The sequence below is a fragment of the Heliangelus exortis genome, chromosome 2 (assembly GCF_036169615.1).
Source record: "Heliangelus exortis chromosome 2, bHelExo1.hap1, whole genome shotgun sequence".
NCBI lineage: Eukaryota > Metazoa > Chordata > Aves > Apodiformes > Trochilidae > Heliangelus > Heliangelus exortis.
The window spans coordinates 56,862,875-56,881,641 of NC_092423.1; the positions used below are offsets into that span (position 1 = coordinate 56,862,875).

Here is an 18,767-nt window from a genome sequence, read left to right on the forward strand (position 1 = left end):
TTTGAATGCTTTATGTACCAACTAATTGTTGCTTCTGGACCCCAAACTAGGCTGACTAACTTATAATCCTATGATATCCAGGTAGAAATTCATTTTATGTTCAGCTTTTTTGGTGTTAATCCTATATGTCCATGCAGTTCCTCTTTTTAATTCTTATTTATTTTCTCCTTATTTTACTCTTTTCCATTTCACCAGATTTGTTTAAGGTTCCTAACAATGCCTTGTATTGCTTCAACAATGTGCTGCTGTAAATTCTCTTTCTTTTCATCTGCATCACAGCAGTTTTCTTTTGATTGAAGCCTGACTAATATCTTTTCAGTAAAAAAAAATGAGCTCTCTCCTGTACTCCTTTACTTATTTTTTTTTACTTTTTCTCATTTACTTACTGGATACCAGTATTTTTCCAGTGGAGTTTGAGTGACTTATCAATCTACAGTGGTTTTTTAAGGATTCAGCTTCCTCATGAATGCTTTACAAATAGCCCAAGGACATAAGGTTATGTAGTCTCAGAGCATTTAAACTGAAGTGGAGACAAAAGAATTTCTCCTCAGCTATTTGAGTTGTTGGAAATCTGCACTACCTCAGTGTTTTTCACTTGGAAATTTTAATGTCTTGCACTTTTAATTATTATTACGTTTACCTGAATATAACCATCACCACTGTATGTTCAGTATGTTCCTTTGTATCAGGCAGGGTAAACTTTGAGATATTCAGGTTACTATTGAATTTATTTCAATATTCATATTGTATTTCAATATACTCTGAAGAGTATAATCCTTGAGAATTCCAATGAACGTGTAGTACTTATTTCCTTCCTTCTTCGAGAATTAAAGTCATATCCATCTGTTGTTTCTGATTTGGATATCTTAATCTACCTTTTTCTTCTGTATTTTCACTTCCCTTGGGCTGCTGGCCACGCTTCTCTTGATGCAGCCAAGGATCTGGTTGGCTTTCTGGGCTGCAAGTGTACCCTGATGGCTCATGTTGAACTCCTCATCCACCAGCACTCCCAAGTCCTTTTCCTCAGGGCTGCTCTCAAGCCAGTCACTGACTGCCCAGCCTGTATCAGTGCTTGGGATTGCCTCAACCCAGACGCAGGACCTTGCACGTGGTCTTGTTGAACTTCATGGTGTTGGCATGGCCCCACCTCTCCATCCTGTCAAGGTCCCTCTGGATGGCACCCCTTCCCTCCAGCGTGTCAGCTGCACCACACAGTTTGGTGTCATCAGTGAACTTGCTGAGGGTGCACTCAATGCCACCATCCATGTCACCAACAAAGATGTTAAACAGGACCAGTCCCAACACTGATCCTTGAGGGACTCCACTTGTCACTGGTCTCCTCTTGGACATGGACCCATTGACAGCCACTCTTTGGGTGCAGCCATCAAGCCAGTTCTTAATCCACCAAGTTGTCCATCCATCAAACCCATGTCCTTGGACCTGCTGGCCATGCTGTTCCTGATACAGGCCAGGATGCCATTGGCCTTCTTGGCTACCTGGGCACACTGCTGGCTCATGTTCAGCTTCCTGTCAATCCAGACTCCCAGGTCCCTTTCTGTCTGGCTGCTCTCAGCCACTCTGTGCCCAGCCTGTAGCTCCCCATGGGGTTGTTGTGGCCAAAGTGCAGGACCCGGCACTTGGCCGTGTTGAACCTCATCCCATTGGAATCAGCCCAACTCTCCAGTCTGTCCAGGGCTCTCTGCAGAGCCCTTCTGCCTTCCAGCTGATCCACACTTCCCCCCAGCTTAGTGTCATCTGCAAATTTGCTGATGATGTCCCATGGACTTGTACACTTTCAGGTTCTTCAGATGGTCACAAACCTGATCTTCACTTACAATTGGCAGTTCTTCCTTCCAGCCCTTGCCATTGTCACCTGTGACTTCAGGAGTGTGGCTGGAGCCCTTGCCAGTAAAGATGGAGGTAAAGAAGTCATTGAGAACCTCAGCCTTTTCCATATCACTTGTCAGTAGTTCACCTGTTTCCTTTCTGAGGGGGCCCACACCTTCCCTAGTCTTCCTTTTGCTGTTAATATACCTATAGGAATTTTTGCTATTTCCCTTGATCTCCCAGGCTAGATTTAGTTCTAACTGAGCTTTGGCTTTTCTAGCCAGGTCTCTTGCTGCTTGGGCAGCTTCCTATTTATATGCCACTCATTCTAGATGTCCTTTCTTCCATTCCTTGTAGAGTTTCTTCTTGTGTGTTAGCATGTCCAGGAACTCCTTGTTCATCCAGGCAGGTCTCCCAGCATTCCTTCCTGCCTTCCTCTTTGTTGGTATACTTTGCTCCAGAACACGGAAAAGATGATCCTTGAATACTAACCAGTTGTCATTTCTCTCATTAATATCACTGGTTCAAATTAGCTTTTGTTTTCATTATCTGTCTCCAGACGTTCAAATATAACCTTGTTATTCCAGCTTTGAATGGTGCTTATAGTTTTGTTTTTCATTACCACCAATATTAGTATTATAACCTTACTTTTCAGCTTGTACCTCTTCAGATGAGGTTCAAACCTTCACAAAAAGGAGAACTTGTACAGCATAGGCCTGATCTTATCTCTGATGAACCCTCCCATCCTCTGTCACTTTTAAAAATGAAATCTTGTATTGGATTTCAAATGGAACTGGGGCACAGGAACTCATCAGCTTTTTATTTCCTTTTTTGAGAAACCTGGTTCGTTTGCATATTGTAAAGTATAAATATAACACATGCTCTCAAAGTGGTAAGATCTGCAGACTTTGATGTAACTGCCAAACATTTATTTATTTGTCTTTTGATGATATTGCTACAAAGACAAAAGAAAAGGTTCTGCCTCATCTACTTCCTTGCTGCCCTTTTTGTGGTTCTTGGCTTCCTTCTCTGGCTAGTCCTGACTACTGACTGTTGAACCAGGCAGTGATATTGTTGGAGTTGTGAGAAGACAGTCATCCATCCCATCATAACTTTGTTTTGGGTTGTGCAGCACAAGTGTTGTTGTGCGGTTTGCTACTGCTAGGTAAGATTGGCAGAAATGTGGGTGCTTGTATGTGAGGAGCACAATTACAGTTTAGGAATCACTGGGAAATAGATAAGTATTTAGAGTCAGAAAGCAGCTTTCTCATCTGCCTGAATTTTTTTCATAGTTTTGATTGTAATGGAATAAAATCAATTTGTCTGACTTACCATATATGTGAAGGAATGGAACCTTCAGAAAGAAGTGAATATTTGACATTCCCATGTAGACTAAAGGATCCAATTAACTTATTGTTGTCACAAATCTCTAAATAGACTTCATAACTAGCAGCTAAACATTTCTAAAAGAGCCTCATACAAATAATACATTTGTAAAAGCAAACCAAGTTTCTAACAGACAACAATACCCAAGCTCATTTATTTAAATGAAGACGATTTTTTAATTTTAATATGATAATCTGTTTTTTCTGTAGACTGTTTTTTTGTCACTTGTAAACTTTTTGTCCCAGATTCAGAGCATCACTAATGAGTCTCGGGGCTCAATCAGAAGAAAAAGCTACTCCAGTCTTCAGTCTGCTGGCCAAGATGGGCAATCACTGTTGACTAATGAATATGGAGAGGAGGAGGTAGCTGGATGTAGTACTGGCTAGATGTGTTTTCCCATTGCAACACTTGAAGTGCCACTGTTGCAACCTGAACTACAAATAGACAATCTGATTATTCATCATTATTATAGAACAGTTCTTCATAAATTTTGATTTTGCAATTTTTCTAAATTCATCAATTTACCCTATATTTTTTTCTGTTGGTGATATTTCAATGACAGGAACTACATCCTGTTTTTCTCACACTTACTTCCCTTAAAATAAATATTTATTTTTGTGAGTGTGCCTGCATTTCTTAAGAGCTTGAAGCAAAGATACTTCACTGCTTTCTGTCTCTTAAGGGGATATATCATTCATAAGCATATTTCAGGCTTTCATTTTCATAAAACATTGCCTTTCTTTATAGTTCCCATATTAAGTTACTGATGTTTCTCAGACTCTGTATAGGTATACTAAAGCTTTTTAAGGAGATTTCTATACTTATTAACCTATAAAAATCCTTACTGCTTTTTGCATGGTGAGTTCGAAAGGAAATGGACTGATATAATCAATGGGTTTAGTAACCACTTGAAGTGTTGCTCATATCTGAAGAAGTGTAGCCTAGTTTGTAGAAATGCTGTATACCTTTGTGTTTTCTTTCCTTTGTGGAGTAGGAGAAGAACGTGTTGTATTACATATAATTCATTTGGTGTCATAATAGCAGTAACACAAATGTGCATTTGTTGTTTTTATAAATGTGTTTGATAGGTCCAGAATTTCTCTTGCCCTCTTGGTCTTTCTAAATATGGTGAACTTTCTTGAACTGAAGCATTATACTGAACTCATCTTACAACTGTTAGTTGGCAATTTGAATTTATTGGATAATGCTGTATGGCATGTATCTTCATATATTTGTTAGCTTTTTCAGAAAAGAAAAATTCACAATTGAAGTCTATGAATTGGGAATCTGCAAGGATAGGGTCTAGGGAAATAATTAATTTAGGAAAAGTACAGAAGCTCTTAGACATTTAAAGGCAACTGCAATTACAGTAGGGGTATTGCTGTTCAGAGATATAAAGTAGTTTTCTCATCTGCTTTAATTTTATTCATGCTTTTGATTGCAACCTTCTGGAAAAAAAGATTGCTGAATCATCACATCTATGGAGGGACATGATCGTCACTAATGTGAATAATTGAGGTTCCCAGATGGAACAGGAGCTTCAACTCATAGTTTAAAAAGTCTCTGAAGAAACATTGTAATCACCAAAAAATGACCAAAATGTAAAAAGACACCCCAAAAAACAGTCTTTCTCCCCTACCAATTCACTTACGATTTTAAGAGTCTAAGGTATTGTATTTATATTGCTTTTCCTGGAAATGCAGAAGCCCATGGACAAAGTATTATGAGGGAAAATAATTAAATAACATGTTAAGTATTGCTTTCTTTTTTCCTCAAGAGGAGCAAGGGGAATGGCAAATGGAGAACACAGAAGTGTGTATGCATGTGGAAACAACAGTATAGTGTTCCTGAAGTTCTGGTTTGAGTTTATGGTATTACAAGGGAAGAGAAGGCCTCTTCATTGTTAGAGTTATTGACATTCATTATGTAGTTGCACTTGTTTGCTTAAAAAATCTAATGGAAGGTAGTTAGCCTTCAATTCAGCCTAATCTAATGTTGAATTGTCAGGATCATGTGAGTCATGCTCCTAGGTCAGCTAAAGGTTTGTGAAATACACAGTGTTTATGACAGTAACTGAGAAAATAAAGTGTAATTGATGAAGAATGAGAGCACTGGCCTTCAAGTTTTTCATTGGCAAAAATCTGTGGAGTTGACAAAGTACTCTCCAGGTGGTTTCAGCCTGATTTTATTACAAAAATAATGTCCCAGCCCAAATTTAATCCTGCAAATACCAATAAATATTTTTAGCAGCAGGGTTATCTTATTCTGAAGTCAAAACAGCCTGATACTTGTTTACAAAATAAAATGCGTATTTTCTGTTGTTCCACTGCTGTGAAATTCCTTCTCAAAATTTTATATAACATGTAATCTACAAATGTTCTTTTTCGCTGAAACATGGAATGATTGTTTTGTGGACAGGCTCAACTGATCCATGACAGAAACACTGCCGCTCACTCAGCTCCAGTGGTCAAAGCAAATGTTGCTGCTGCTGTGCCAGAAAAAGTGCAAATGACCTGGACTAAAGAAAAGTTTGTAGCTGAAAAGCATAAAAACAAAGAATCAAATGTATCTGGCTTTAAAGATATTTTCAACATGAAGCCGTAAGTATATGTGTTTCATATATGATTTTGTGTATTTCACTGTGGGTTTTTTTGTTGTTGTGCATTTTGTTTTAAGAGGTTGTGGTGTATTTAAAGTTGAATACAAACATAATCTTTCCATGCATTTAACTCAAATGCCATCCTTATGAAACTAGCATGAATTTGGATGTTGTTGGATGTAACAATTACTGTAGAGTCATTCACAAGAATTTTGTGTATGAAGTCTCAATGTGATGGACTTCAAGCTGTAAACTGAATTTCTGGATTGTACCAGAAGCATATATGTTAAAATACTTAATGATAATTTCTGTTTTTTTCTCTCTTCCTGTGGGTAACAAATTACTGTATATAATTTCTCTATCTCATTTATTGTGTTTTGTTGAGGTGGAGGAAGTAACAAAGAAGCAGATAGAATCTTTCAAGACATTTAGCTTATGTTTTGATTTTTGAGTTGTTTTGTTTTGTTTTTATTTAAATGGCCTTTATCCTGTAACTTAAACCAATCTGTGCTTTATAATATTCTTGTTATATTAAATATCTCCTGTTGAAATATTCCATAATGTCTTGTCTTAAATAGAAGACACTTAATAGAAAGGACCCTATTGTAGCCTAATGTAGTAGACATCAAAGCAATGACAGAAGGACATCAGCTTGTTTGCTTCCACATGTTGTGATGCAAAAAAACAAATACATATTTTCTGAGTTGTAGAAGAATGCAGTTATAAGCATGGCCATGGACTATTTTCTGCATGTGCCCAAAGAAAAGCTGTAGCTGTCAAGGGAAATGTTAATATCTAAAGGAAATATATTGTAGATCTTGTAGACAAGAAGGTAGAGTTATAATCAGTTGCACCTAAAAATTCTAAGTTGTTTTGCGGCTTCTCTTTCAGCTCTTTGGAAAAAATAAGCCTTCTACAAATTTCAAGCATTATCTTGCTTATGCTCCAAAGCATTGTTTTTGTTCTGGGCTGCAATTTACTCTAATGCTTAGGGTTTGGGGTTTTGGTATTATTTTTGTTAAGGTTTTGGAAATATTTCCTATTGCTTCTTGAGAGTTGTGCAAGACACCTACTTCAATTAATATTTTAAAACTACTGTGTGTTGTTGGAGTTGAAATTACACTTCAGACTTGTTGTACAATATATTAATATTGTTGCATACAAAAATACCTGATGGCATAATTTTTTTTCTGTGCATTTGCTTCCCTTCCATGTAGAGAATGGGAAAATCTGTAAGTCTAAATTTAATTCCACTTAAGCAATGTAGACTATGTTCCCTCGTTCTTCTGGTCTTGTGCATTGTATTTGTGTTACCTAAATCATCATTTCTAGTGTGTGTATTCTTTTGTACCTTGTTTTATATACTGTGATTTAGCAATTATTACTGAAAAGTATACATCATCATGGTTTTTTAATGGTTTCATCTCAATATTATCAACTTTCCATTCAAGATAAATCCCAGAACATTATTTTAGTTTCTTTAAGAATGTAGAACTTGATATTACTTGGCAACAGTGTAATATTAGTCTTCTAATTTAGGTACATTAAAAAGTAAATATATTTTTGTTCTGGAAAAATAGCCTTTGTTGTGATTTAGCAGATAATAAGGATGAATTTGTTTACAAAGGAAACTTTCGTGTTTCATCAAATGCCAGTTCTTGCCTCCCTTCAACCAATCTATGCAGATGTAGAAATAGTGAATATATACATTATATATACATCTGTATATATACAGATATACATTAGGTATGACATCATACAAAAATGGGACATTACATCTCTGTGTGTTCTTGGGTGGAACTTAATTGTGACCGCTTCGCTTTGCTTTTTGCCAGAGCCCAGTCACCTTCATCTTGTCTGTTTAACAAATTGAGCATCTTGTGAAAATTTAGAAAGCTTAGTTTGTGTACCATGTATGATTTTAGTTCTACCTGTGCTTGAAGGCCAAATGAAGTTAGTCAGCTTCAGCATGTATTGTACACAATGTACCTGTGTAGTCAATTTGAGTCCTTATTTAAGTGCTGAAATACTGTTACATTCGTAGATGCAGCATGCAAAGTTTAAGTTAAATTTAATATTGATAATGTTATTGAGGCTCAATTTCAGTTGCTTACTGCTTTGCTTTTATGACATGAGAAATTAGTAGTTTTTTTCACAATTTCTATGCTGTTTCTGAATTTTCTTCACTGGGTTTATAGTAATCTTGTGAAGTTTCCAAATGAGCACGAGGGAAATGCTCTAATAGCTAACAAATTAGGCTTAGGGTTAGTTAGTAAACACTAATCTTTACTTTGCAGTCCTGCAATTACTTTGTTTTGAATTGCTTGTACAAATCCAGTTAGTTTTTTACATATATAATTCAGTAAAGTGGATTCTTAGTTTTTTGACTAAACTTAATTTCAGTAGAAATGGAAAGATTTTGCTTTATCTTTGTAAAAACTGACAATTGGAAGATTTGTACCTTTTGGCAATCTGCCTAGAATTGCTTGAATTTCAGAGTTAAATGTTCTTTTCAAAGGAAAAAAAATCTTTTAAACATAGATAACTGTGTTTGCTCAAATTTGTTTTGAATGTGTGCAAATACTAGTGTCCTTGAAAGTAACTTATTCTCTGTGCATATTAATCAGGTTTATAAATTCACATGCATAACAAATAATTCAAATATATAACTATTATGACAATATTTAAAAATGTTTGCTTCCATACTAGGAATCAATCAAATGTAAGAAGAATGCACACTGCTGTGAAGCTCAATGGAGTAGTGCTTAATAAATCACAACATGCTCAGCTAGTTCTCCTGAATATGCCTGGACCTCCTAAAAACAGAAAAGGAGATGAAAACTGTATCCTCTACTATATTGCTTTCCTGAAATTTCGTTTGATTTGTGTGATTGTGCCACTGTCTACTTTTTGGGATAACCATTAGTAACCATGATAAGGGTAATTTTCCCTTTAAGAAAATTACTTCTGATTCCACAAGCAGGGTTTTAACAACTTTTTAGTGTGGTGGGTTGTTTTGTTGTGGTTTGGGTTTTTTTGTTGTTTTGTTTTTTTTTTTTAATTGACTTGATGTAAAGCATTCATTTTAAAAATTTGTTTCTGTCTTTTCTGTAGATCAGTAGCACAGAACTAGAAAGCGTCCCCAAATTAGGACTTGCTTAGACTTGAGCAAACAGAGGCAGTTAAGGGTGACACAGGAAAATAACTAGATGAAATTGTTGAATTTGATTTTTCTATTATATGTCAGACTACTTTCACGAATTAATGGCTATTTTACTTCTTTTCTTAATAAATTCCTTGACATAATGGTGTTTCAGACATGGAGTTTTTGGAAGTTCTGACAGAAGGTCTGGATAGAGTTCTCCTTGTCCGGGGCAGTGGACGTGAAGTGATCACAATTTATTCTTGATCTGTTTGCACATTTTATTCAACTCACCTCCCCCTCACTTTCTTCCAAATGAGAAAGTTATTTGCCATAAACTGAGCAGCTTTGTTCTAGTTCATTGAATGTATTCTACTAGTATTCTAGTACATTGAAGATTATCTGCAAGCTGAATCTTATGATGATGTGTTCTGGTTATTCTATCAAAAATTTCTATTTATATTATTAAAAAGATAGATTTACGTAGAAAATATTTGGTGAATTAAAAAAGGGTGGATGGGTTAGGATATTTATATATTATATACTTTGACACTTGCTGAACTGTGGTGAAACATGAGAAAAGAAATGGTAATGCAATAGTAGTTTTAAACATCTAGAAAAGGAAGCAACTTCTATTGCTTTTAATCTTTGTTCTGGATCTAAATAAAAGGGAAAGATTTTAGGAGAAGTTGGCTCCCTCCTTTGCCAAAATGCTGCTATATTGCTTCTGCTGGGATTAGGCTTGGTTCAGGAAACTTCAATCAGAAGCGTATACAATCACTCTAATTTTTATATTATGTCCATAAGGTGTTTCCCAGAAATTCATGATTTGCCACACTTGTTTTAAATAACATTTTTCTATTTAAAATACTTAGGTAGCTGAAGCCTCCAGGTGGCAGTAAATTGGCAAGCCATGTGGGTTTTTTTCATTAGCTACTGGCATTTACAGTATATTGCACAATTACACCAGTGAAACATAAGAGCATCCAACTCATAGGAATGCGGTAAATCCAACTGTTTGCAGATATAGCTACAACAATTCAGAAACCACAGCAAGTTGGCTACTGAAGTGCAGTCTGTTGTTTTTAAACATGAATATTTTGGAAATGTTGTAGTGCTGCTGTTTAAATTAAAATCTGCTTTTCTGAACTGAACAGGCTCTTAAGTGTTTCCATTTCAAATTGTTGAATGATTTACTTAGGTGCTCAATAGAAACCTTTTGCTCTTTGTTGGACAGAATTTTTGTTTAGTTATGTAAATGTTGCTTAAGATCTGAAGTGCTTGTTTGGTCTCATAAGATTGTTCTACTTTAGAAAGAATAGTTTTAATTAAAAATTTAAAAGTATATAAGCTATTCTTTTATTATACAGTCAACATCTCTGTTGCTCAGATGGGACAGCGGTGATGCAAGGCCCAAGGCTCAAGGACAGTATTTTTATCATAGTGCTCTCAGGCAAAGCAAAACAAAGTTATAAACAGTAAAAGCTGAAAGCAACCATTGCCAGTCCCTGTACATTGGTGCACAGTAGCAGAGGGACCACAAAGATAATCAGATGACCCAGTGAATTCGAGATGACTCTCAAATAACAAAAAGCCCTAGGAAAGGCAATGCTGTGCACCAGAAAGCACCTTGATGTGGGTGTAGGTTTAGGCTTTGGGTTAGGTTTATAGGCACTAGAGGCACACCAAAGGCACTCCAGGAATCTTTAGGTACAATGAAGTAGGCCCTGTGGACTGACGAGAAGGCAAGTGAAAGTGTTTGATTTGCACAGCATATCAAGAAGTGTAGGAAAAGGCATTCTCAGATCACTGGGGAGTTGAGAAATACAGTTATAAACTCCTCGTGCACTCCTAATGGCTCTTAATAGCTCTTGGCTTCTCCTGCAACACATTAAAAGGCACTCAGATGGCCGTGGTTAGAGTGCTGAAATTAATAGTTGTCTCAAAACAGCCACCCTGACAAATTGGACATTGTGGTAGGGTGGGGTCCTCACTCAATAAGCCAGCTGGACACTGTAGTTGAAAAGGGAGCCTCTCATTCATTGGCCACCTTGTGAAGCAGGACACTGGCCTTATTTGATAAGGACAATTGCCAGCAAGCAGAGTCCAGCAGATGCAGAGCACCTTCCTGTGAAATCCTCAAAGGCCACTGATCAGGGTGCATGCACAGAAATAAGGGTCACTGCTTGGTCAACCCAGTGCAGGGAGCTCAAGGGGCCACCTGTAGCCCTGTGCCCCACCGACTCATTTCCAAAATATTTTCAAACTCAACAGTGGGTCTGCACAAAGTAGTCAGAGGCTCGCCCTGGAGAGGCAGGGCCAGGTAACATAAAAGGTGCAGGTTTGAAGTGCTGGGTGTGGGCATGCCCGCCATTCAAGGACTGCAGCACCATGCCAAGATTGTTGCTGGATCCAAGGGTGGTGACCTTTTCTATCGTCTCTTTCTTCATCTCTTTTTCTCTCTAACTTTATTCTCAGCACATAAGGGTAACATCATGTCTAATTCTGCTAAACTTTTGCCAGTTGTCACGTCTTGCATTGAGAGTAATACTCTACTAAGTTTTCTTGCTATAACCTGTAGCCTTGAGAGTAATATTGTTGTGTGTTTCCTGACAAGCTTTATAATCTTACTCCAATTTTAAGTTTTGTTTTGTATAAGCCTCCTAGGTAATAGTCTTACTCTTAGAGTACTGCACAGAGAATTCAAGAGGTTAGTCTTGCTGAATGGGTTATTAAGAGCAGTGGGTTAACTGAGCATGGTTAACTCTGCCTGTGCCATTATGACTGAGAGGCACAGGAGAGAGGAGGACTGGATCTACCCATACCTTGGCTCCTCTCTGTGAAGGAGTCCAGTCTGCATCTCCCTAGGCTGCCCACCAGGTGGGACATCACTGATGCAGAGCTATCAGCATGTATCGCAGAATTCATAGATGACTGGGAGTGAGTGGTTTATTGTAAGAGTAATGGTAATAATCCAGTTTAGGGATAGGCATTTGGGCACAGAGGCTCTTTGAAAGGGCCCTTAAGTGCAAGGCAAGACCGATGGAGGGTCCTGTGGGTATAGCAGAATTCACTTGGCAGAGCTTGGTGTATATAAAATGTCCCTGAAAATCCCAGGTTCACCTGAGAAGCACTTTAGTGAGCAGTGGAGAGCACAGAAGACCTCTGATACACTTCTGGTGAAATTGAGGCAGTCCCCAGGTATGCCTGATGCACACCACAAGTTATTCTGAGGGTCATGGTGCATAGCGGAACTTGCTGATAAGTAAGTATTCTAGGGTTAGAGTTAGCATTAGGTTTGGGCAATGATGCCTCTGTATTTGCCCTGGGCACTTCAAGTGCTGTAGGTTTAGCCAGGGGACCTTCAAATATCTTTCATTGAAACTTGGCTGTTTTTCAGGGACATCCAGAGTGATATGTGATTGCTTGCTTTTAGTTGCTTTCTAATTGCCTTTGCAATTTCCAGTCGCCAGCACGATTCATCAGAACACCAGCTAGAATCCCCTAATGCCCTTGGCTACTGCCCCCAAATGAGGACCAGCAACAGCTTTTAGGCCTCACACCTTCGGTTTGGGAACTCTTAGACAAATTGTACAAGGCCTGAGAGGTTTTGCTGGCCCTCACCTGCCTCTGACACACCTTTCAAAGCCCTAGACTCTTAGCCACCAAATGGTTCAAAGTTTTGTCCATTCTCCTGCTCTGACCAAAATCTACTGCAAAGAATAGAAAATTTCAGTGATTGCTCCCAAGTGGAAGGTATGCGTCATGAAAGTTGGTGGTGGCCCTCGCCTTTCCCAGACACCCCTTCCAAAGCCTGAATACCACTAGGGCTCAGGGATTCCTAGGCCACCAAAAGCTTCAAAAGTTCATGACCTCATTTGTCCCCTCCTGCCAAAAATGCAGCTCAAGATTTAGAAACGTCCAGCCATTGGTCCTGAAAAGAAGGTGTGAGGCTTTAAAGATGTTGTTGCTCCTCACTTCCCCCTTGTTACCTCTTCTGAACTCCCATCAACAGCCGGGCCCTAAGTTTACTTAAACACCTAAAGTTTCAGCATTCTTTCATGTCATACTCTCACAAAAATCCAGTACAGAAATCCAAAGTGTCCAGTCATTGCTCCCACACAGAAAGCACAGAGCCTGAAAAGGTTGCTGGTCCTCACCTTCCCCTGGCACCTCTTCTAAAGCCCCACCAGCACTGGGGCCTCAGTCTTGCTTAGCCAACTAAAGGTTCAACTGTCTGTCTCCTCGTTCTCCCAGTCTCTACAAGAATCCAGCTCCAAAACTAAAAATGTCCAGTGATAGTTCCCAAATGGATGATGCAAGACCTGAAAGCTGTTGCTGGCCCTCATCTTCCCCTTTCACCCATTCCAGAGCCTCGCCAACACCAGGGCCGTGGCCTTGCTTTGCTACTTCAAGGTTCAATGATGCCTCCCTTCATTCTCTCACTATTACAAGAATCTAACTCCAAAATTGAAAATATCCAGCCGCTGGTCCTAGAAAGAAGGTGGGAGGCCTGTTGCTCATTCTCACCTTCCCCTGGCACTTCTTCCAAAGCCCCATCGGCGCTGAGGCTCCAGGCTTACTTAACCAACTGAAAGTTCAACAGTCCATCCCACCATCATCCTGCTCTTTCCAAAATCTGTGGCTTTTCTGCCTTTCTGTCCATTTTATGTACTGTCTTCTCAGACATTCTTTCCATGGCTGTAACAAAAGGAGAATGGGGAAAGTGAGACTGTCCTCATACTGGCATGCCTTAATAGCTACTTCTTTTATAATTGTTGTATCAGTATCACAGCCACTCCAGACTTGGTTACAGTGTGTGGGAGTACATTGATGGTTCACTCTGCACAAACTTCTTTCATAAGGGTCCATTGCCAGGCATCCCAGCAGAGGTCAACATTTTCTCACCTGTTGAAAGAGCTCAGTATTTGATACCTTTCTCCTTGGTGGTCACTTGCTTGGGCGACATTCAGTGTCATCTCTAAAGGGATATCTGCCCTTCACAGCTGCCAGGAGCTGCCTCCAGGAGAGACACAGAGTGTTTGATTTCCTTCGAACCAACTTGTCAGTTCCTGCACCTCTGGCCCATGCTTCTCAGATGCCTGGCTTCTCTGGTGCTTGTATCAATTGTGTCAGACCACTACCCCAGCACCCAGAAGTCAGGCAGTATCTCACCTTCATGCCAACTGAATTCCTTTCATATATTCCACAAGTACTTCAGAGAAAAGGACTGGGTGGTCACATCTTTCACTGGTAACTCCTCTTCCTCACTGCTTGTGCTTTTGTGGAAGGATCTTCCAGATCCATTTGAAAAGGATTCATGCTTTCATAAGGTAACGGTTTTGTAATAATTGCTGCTTGATATTAAAAGGTGATTTCTTTGTTCATTCAAGCCCATTGGTGTGCTTATCTTGTAACAGTTTTGGACAAATATGCGGGCTAATTGAATGTGCTTATCTTTCACCTGACAATGACTAGAGGTGGAAGAAGGAGCAGCTTGCTTTTCTGGCCAAGACACAGTATAGATTTTGGAAGTTTTATGATCTGATAGCAACAGTGACTGGACCTGACAATTACTGTGACTGCCTATGACAACTGGAATGGAGCAAAAGCACCTTGGCCCAACGTGTTAACAAGGCTGTATCAACAAAACCAGAGGAAGAGCTTCTATCTGTAGCAAAAGGTTGCTCTTCCCCTGTCATCCTTAGTTGCTAGGAATCATTAGCATGCTGAGAATCAATCAGAATATGAGTTATGACCCACTCCCACCTTCTTAATAGGTATTAAGTTATCCTTTAGCATCCTCTGTTTTGGAAGGAAGAAAATTCCAATTATCCAGATGGGTCAGCAGGTCTGAATATTTCTTTTCCCGCCCCTCAAACAGAGATGCTTTTTTGCTAAGATTTGCATCTCCTACTCTGCTGGATGTTTACGAGGGAGGTACTGACTGGAGCTCAAATCTGTGCAGTAAGTGCGTTTATCAATTGCAATTCCAAGGTTGTTATATCTGTCACCTTAATGAACTTTGTGTGTCTGCCTCAGCCCAAGATCTTGGGGGCCTCCTAACTACTGCCCACCCCTGCCCCAAAATCTGTAGTTGACACTCTTTAGTGTCTATCTCTCCAAGTCTATCACTGCAAACATTTAGCTGGATTTCCAACATCAAGAAAGAAAACGCGTGATTGCTGTAATTTTTTGTTTGTTTGCTTTGTTTTGTTCCACCTCCTCTTAATAAACTGATCCTAGAAGAAGTATAGTAGAAGGTACAAAGTAGCGTTGTAGCTAAGTTGGGTGGATAAGATGGAGGGCAGCAAGAGGTGCAGGATGGTCCATGATGAGGAAGAAAAGAAAAAGGGTTGTGACATGTCAGCAGCAGAGACAGAACCATTTGGCAGCAGGGCATTTTCATATTTTTCCCCAGAGTTCAGTGAGGCAACTGAATCACTGTGTGACTATGTAATCACTTCTAGCCAGAGCAGGTGTTGAAATGCTTGGCCAGAATTTGGATGGGACTTGATTGAGTGAAAGTAGTCTTAGATTGACAAGGTGAAGCATGAAAGAGCAGCTGCTGTCCTTTGCAGAGAGACTATGCTTGGAACAGGTAAAGAGCATTTCTTTGGTTTAAAAATGGCTGAGTCTGGACCTGACATTTCCAATTCTAATGTGGAAATCAGGTGAAAATAAAATCAGGGTTTTATATTTGACTAAAAGTGTTTACAAAACTGTCCAGTTCTGACCAAACTTACATTTATCTTGAATAATAGTTTGGGCAAACCAGCCATATCAACTTTAATCTGGAGATGCTTCTGCAACTTTTTCAGCTCACAATCATTCCTAATTTATAGCCTTTGAAAGACTGCATTTTGTATTATTTTCTACTGTCATGTTTTCTTGCCTAAAAGACAGGCTACAAGAAAAGTTGAGACTATAATTGATTAAAATTTGATGTAAACTGATCAGTATTTTGCTAAATGTAACATAATGCTGCCTGGTATTGTTTTGAATTTTTTAGCTTATTTTCATATAACATTTAAGTGATAGCAATGTGTTTTGAAACTGACCTCACTTGGAGGCGTTGATAGGAGTTTTAGAACTGACAGATGTAGTAAATCTATTGTTACATCTAGTGCAATTGTATTGTTTATGTTACACAAAGGTTCAGAATGAGAATGTAACTTTTTTAAATAAGTGAAAGCTGAGACAATGTCTTTTTATTTCTATAGTAGCTATGAAGTGGCCTTTGAAGAAGAAAGGCCCTTTTGGAAGTTAACTTGAATAAGAAATTGACTTTGTATAACATTTACATGCCTCTTTAAAATAGTGGAAAAAATGGTGTCTTTTAGGACTCTCTCATTCCTGGGGATGAGTTTATGTCTTGCCTTGATGTTCATTTGCTCTTGGTACTACGCTTTGATCGCCATGCTGATCGCAGGATGTATATACAAATACATAGAATATAGAGGGTAAGACCAAATATCTTATTTATTCTGTATTAAGTATCATTTACATTCAGCAGAAAGCATTTTTGTATAAAATAGGTACAACTGAAGTACCAAGAGTATTCCTTGAAAAGAAGTAAGATTCCATCTTTGTTCAGGGTTGGGAGTTTTCAGCTTGTAACTTCTCTGGAAGCTCTGTTCCAAACTTCTCAAGAGTCTGAAGTAACCAAGATAAGAACTACGAAGGCTGAGAAATTTTTATTTGAGCAGAGATTATTGTTTGGCAACATCATCTTTTATTTAAAAGGGTATGAGTCTGCAAGCTGGCTGAGAAGGGCTCTCCCATTGAGTCTTGAGGTTCAGAAAGAATCCCCTAGCTTTCCACACTCCTTCTCAGAGAAGAGTCTAGATCTGGCTGGTGGCCTGTCCTGCTCAGAAGAGGGAGACAGCTGACTTATTTTTGTAAATCCCAAATAAATGGATAACAGTAAGACAAGTCTCAAAGTCCATATATAAACATTTATTAATTTCTCACAGTGTATTAATTGAATTCATTGAATTCATTAATTGAATTCAGGAAAAGAAAAGTTACAGAAACAGAAAGATCAGCAGTCCTGGATTCAGTGTTGGGCCAGGCAACAGGACTGTTTGAAAGAATGAATCTCCCAAGTGTTATTGCCTGACCCTATTTATTTGCCCCAGCAGTTCCAGAACCTTCTCCTTTAATTACCACATCATTTACTATTGGTTTGGTTGTCATCACATGCTGTGTAAATAAGCAAACATGCTCCTTATATGTGTCAGGGGGAAGTCTTTTTGGTCTTGAATTGGGTTGGTGGTCATGATTTCCACCTGCTATCTTAACTTTTTCCCTGATTACTACAAGTTCTGATGGCTTCATGCTTTGTGGTGCAATGTTTCCTTTATTCTTGTAGAATCACAGAATGATTAGGGTTGGAAGGCACCTTAAAGATCAAGATCCAACATCTCTCACTAGTCTAAACTGCACAAGGCTTCATCCAACCTGACCTTATGTCTCAAAGTTGCTCTCAGCTCAGTTCTTGTAACTCTTCAAGGCTTCTGGTATTCCACAACAGTCTCCCCTTTTTTTTCAGTCCTCCACTTTCTGAGAGGTCTCATTTCAGAAAGAAGTTTCTGTGAGTGTTTGAGACATTCTCTCATTGCTACAAAGGCCTTTCTTAGCAAACAGTTCTTTGTTTTGGGGAATCATCACAACTTGATGGGAGCATCAGGACCACTACCTGAGTGAACCTGTCCCTTCATTTGGTCCCCTACAGCTGGATCCAATCCTCATCCCAGACTTGGTCAGTGGTTTATATCTAAAATATTATGCATGTGCAGCTGTTGTCCCAAAACAGGTTCTTTATCTGGTGTGCAAAGTTCAATCCACACACAGAGATGAGATACCTGGTTTATTACAATGTTGTACAAGGTTGGGTGCCAAAAATCTAGGATGCCTTCCTTGTAATTCAGGGCTTCTTTTATACATAAAAAAATGCTAATTTGTCTTCTCTCCCAAGCACACCAATATTATCCAATGAGCTATGGCCAGACTTTTCAAATTCTGGTCAACTGTATTGAAAGCTGGAAAAGGAGGAGACAGAGGTTTGAATTTTTATGTGGCAAGGCAAGCTCAGAGCCCCAGTGTTTGTTGTACTTTGGAAGTGGTATGAAGGTATGGTTAAGGGCAGCAACAGCTTTCAGACTTGAGATCTTTCTAGGCTCTTTAAATTTCACCTAAAAATTCAATCACACTTCTTTTCCAGCACTGGCGCTCTGGGCTTGCCTCACCACATAGAAATTCAAAGGCCCATCACCTCATTATCCAATTTTGGAAAATTGATGTCCAAAACTGAAAATGCCATTGCTCCCAAACACAAAGTGTGAGATCTGAGAGTGGTGGCTGGCCCAAACCAAATTCTTGCACCCCTTCCAAAACCCCATCAACAACACTGGGGCTCCGGAATATCTTTGCCACTTAGAAACTCAATTATCCATCACCTCATTCTCCAATTATGGAAAATGTGGCTCCAAAATTGAAATTGCCTGACCGTTGCTTCCAATGTGCAACAAAAGCTGTGGGGTCTAAAAGCTGTTGCTGGCCTTTGCTTTCACCTGGGGCCCCTTCCACAGGGCAAGACCACTGGGGCTTTACCACCTTAAAATTTAAACACCTGTCCAGTACCTGTAACTGGCACCTAAGCTGCACACACCCACACTCCCAGTTTCAAAAACACCTCTGCTCAAAAATTAAGAATGTCCAGTCACTGCTCCCAAATGGAAGGTGTGGTTTTTGAAAGCTATTGCTGGCTCTCACGTTTCCCTTTTACCCTTTTTATTGCCACAACAAAAA

The 18,767-nt window shown here is 39.0% G+C and overlaps 1 protein-coding gene across 2 annotated transcripts in view; it reads left to right on the forward strand.

Annotated features, from left to right (window-relative positions):
• SLC12A7 (solute carrier family 12 member 7) overlaps positions 1-10,108 on the forward strand; it is a 69,140-nt gene extending 59,032 nt beyond the window's left edge. Inside the window, exons 22-26 of one of the 2 annotated variants that reach the window (XM_071736234.1) lie at positions 3,459-3,575; positions 5,632-5,813; positions 7,030-7,044; positions 8,522-8,655; positions 9,130-10,108. In XM_071736234.1, the coding sequence (XP_071592335.1) occupies positions 3,459-3,575; positions 5,632-5,813; positions 7,030-7,044; positions 8,522-8,655; positions 9,130-9,221 (540 nt within the window). In that variant the 3' untranslated portion in view covers positions 9,222-10,108. The remainder of the gene's footprint in view (positions 1-3,458; positions 3,576-5,631; positions 5,814-7,029; positions 7,045-8,521; positions 8,656-9,129) is intronic. The other variant, XM_071736232.1, reaches the window with a different exon arrangement.
• Positions 10,109-18,767: the final 8,659 nt, after the last annotated feature.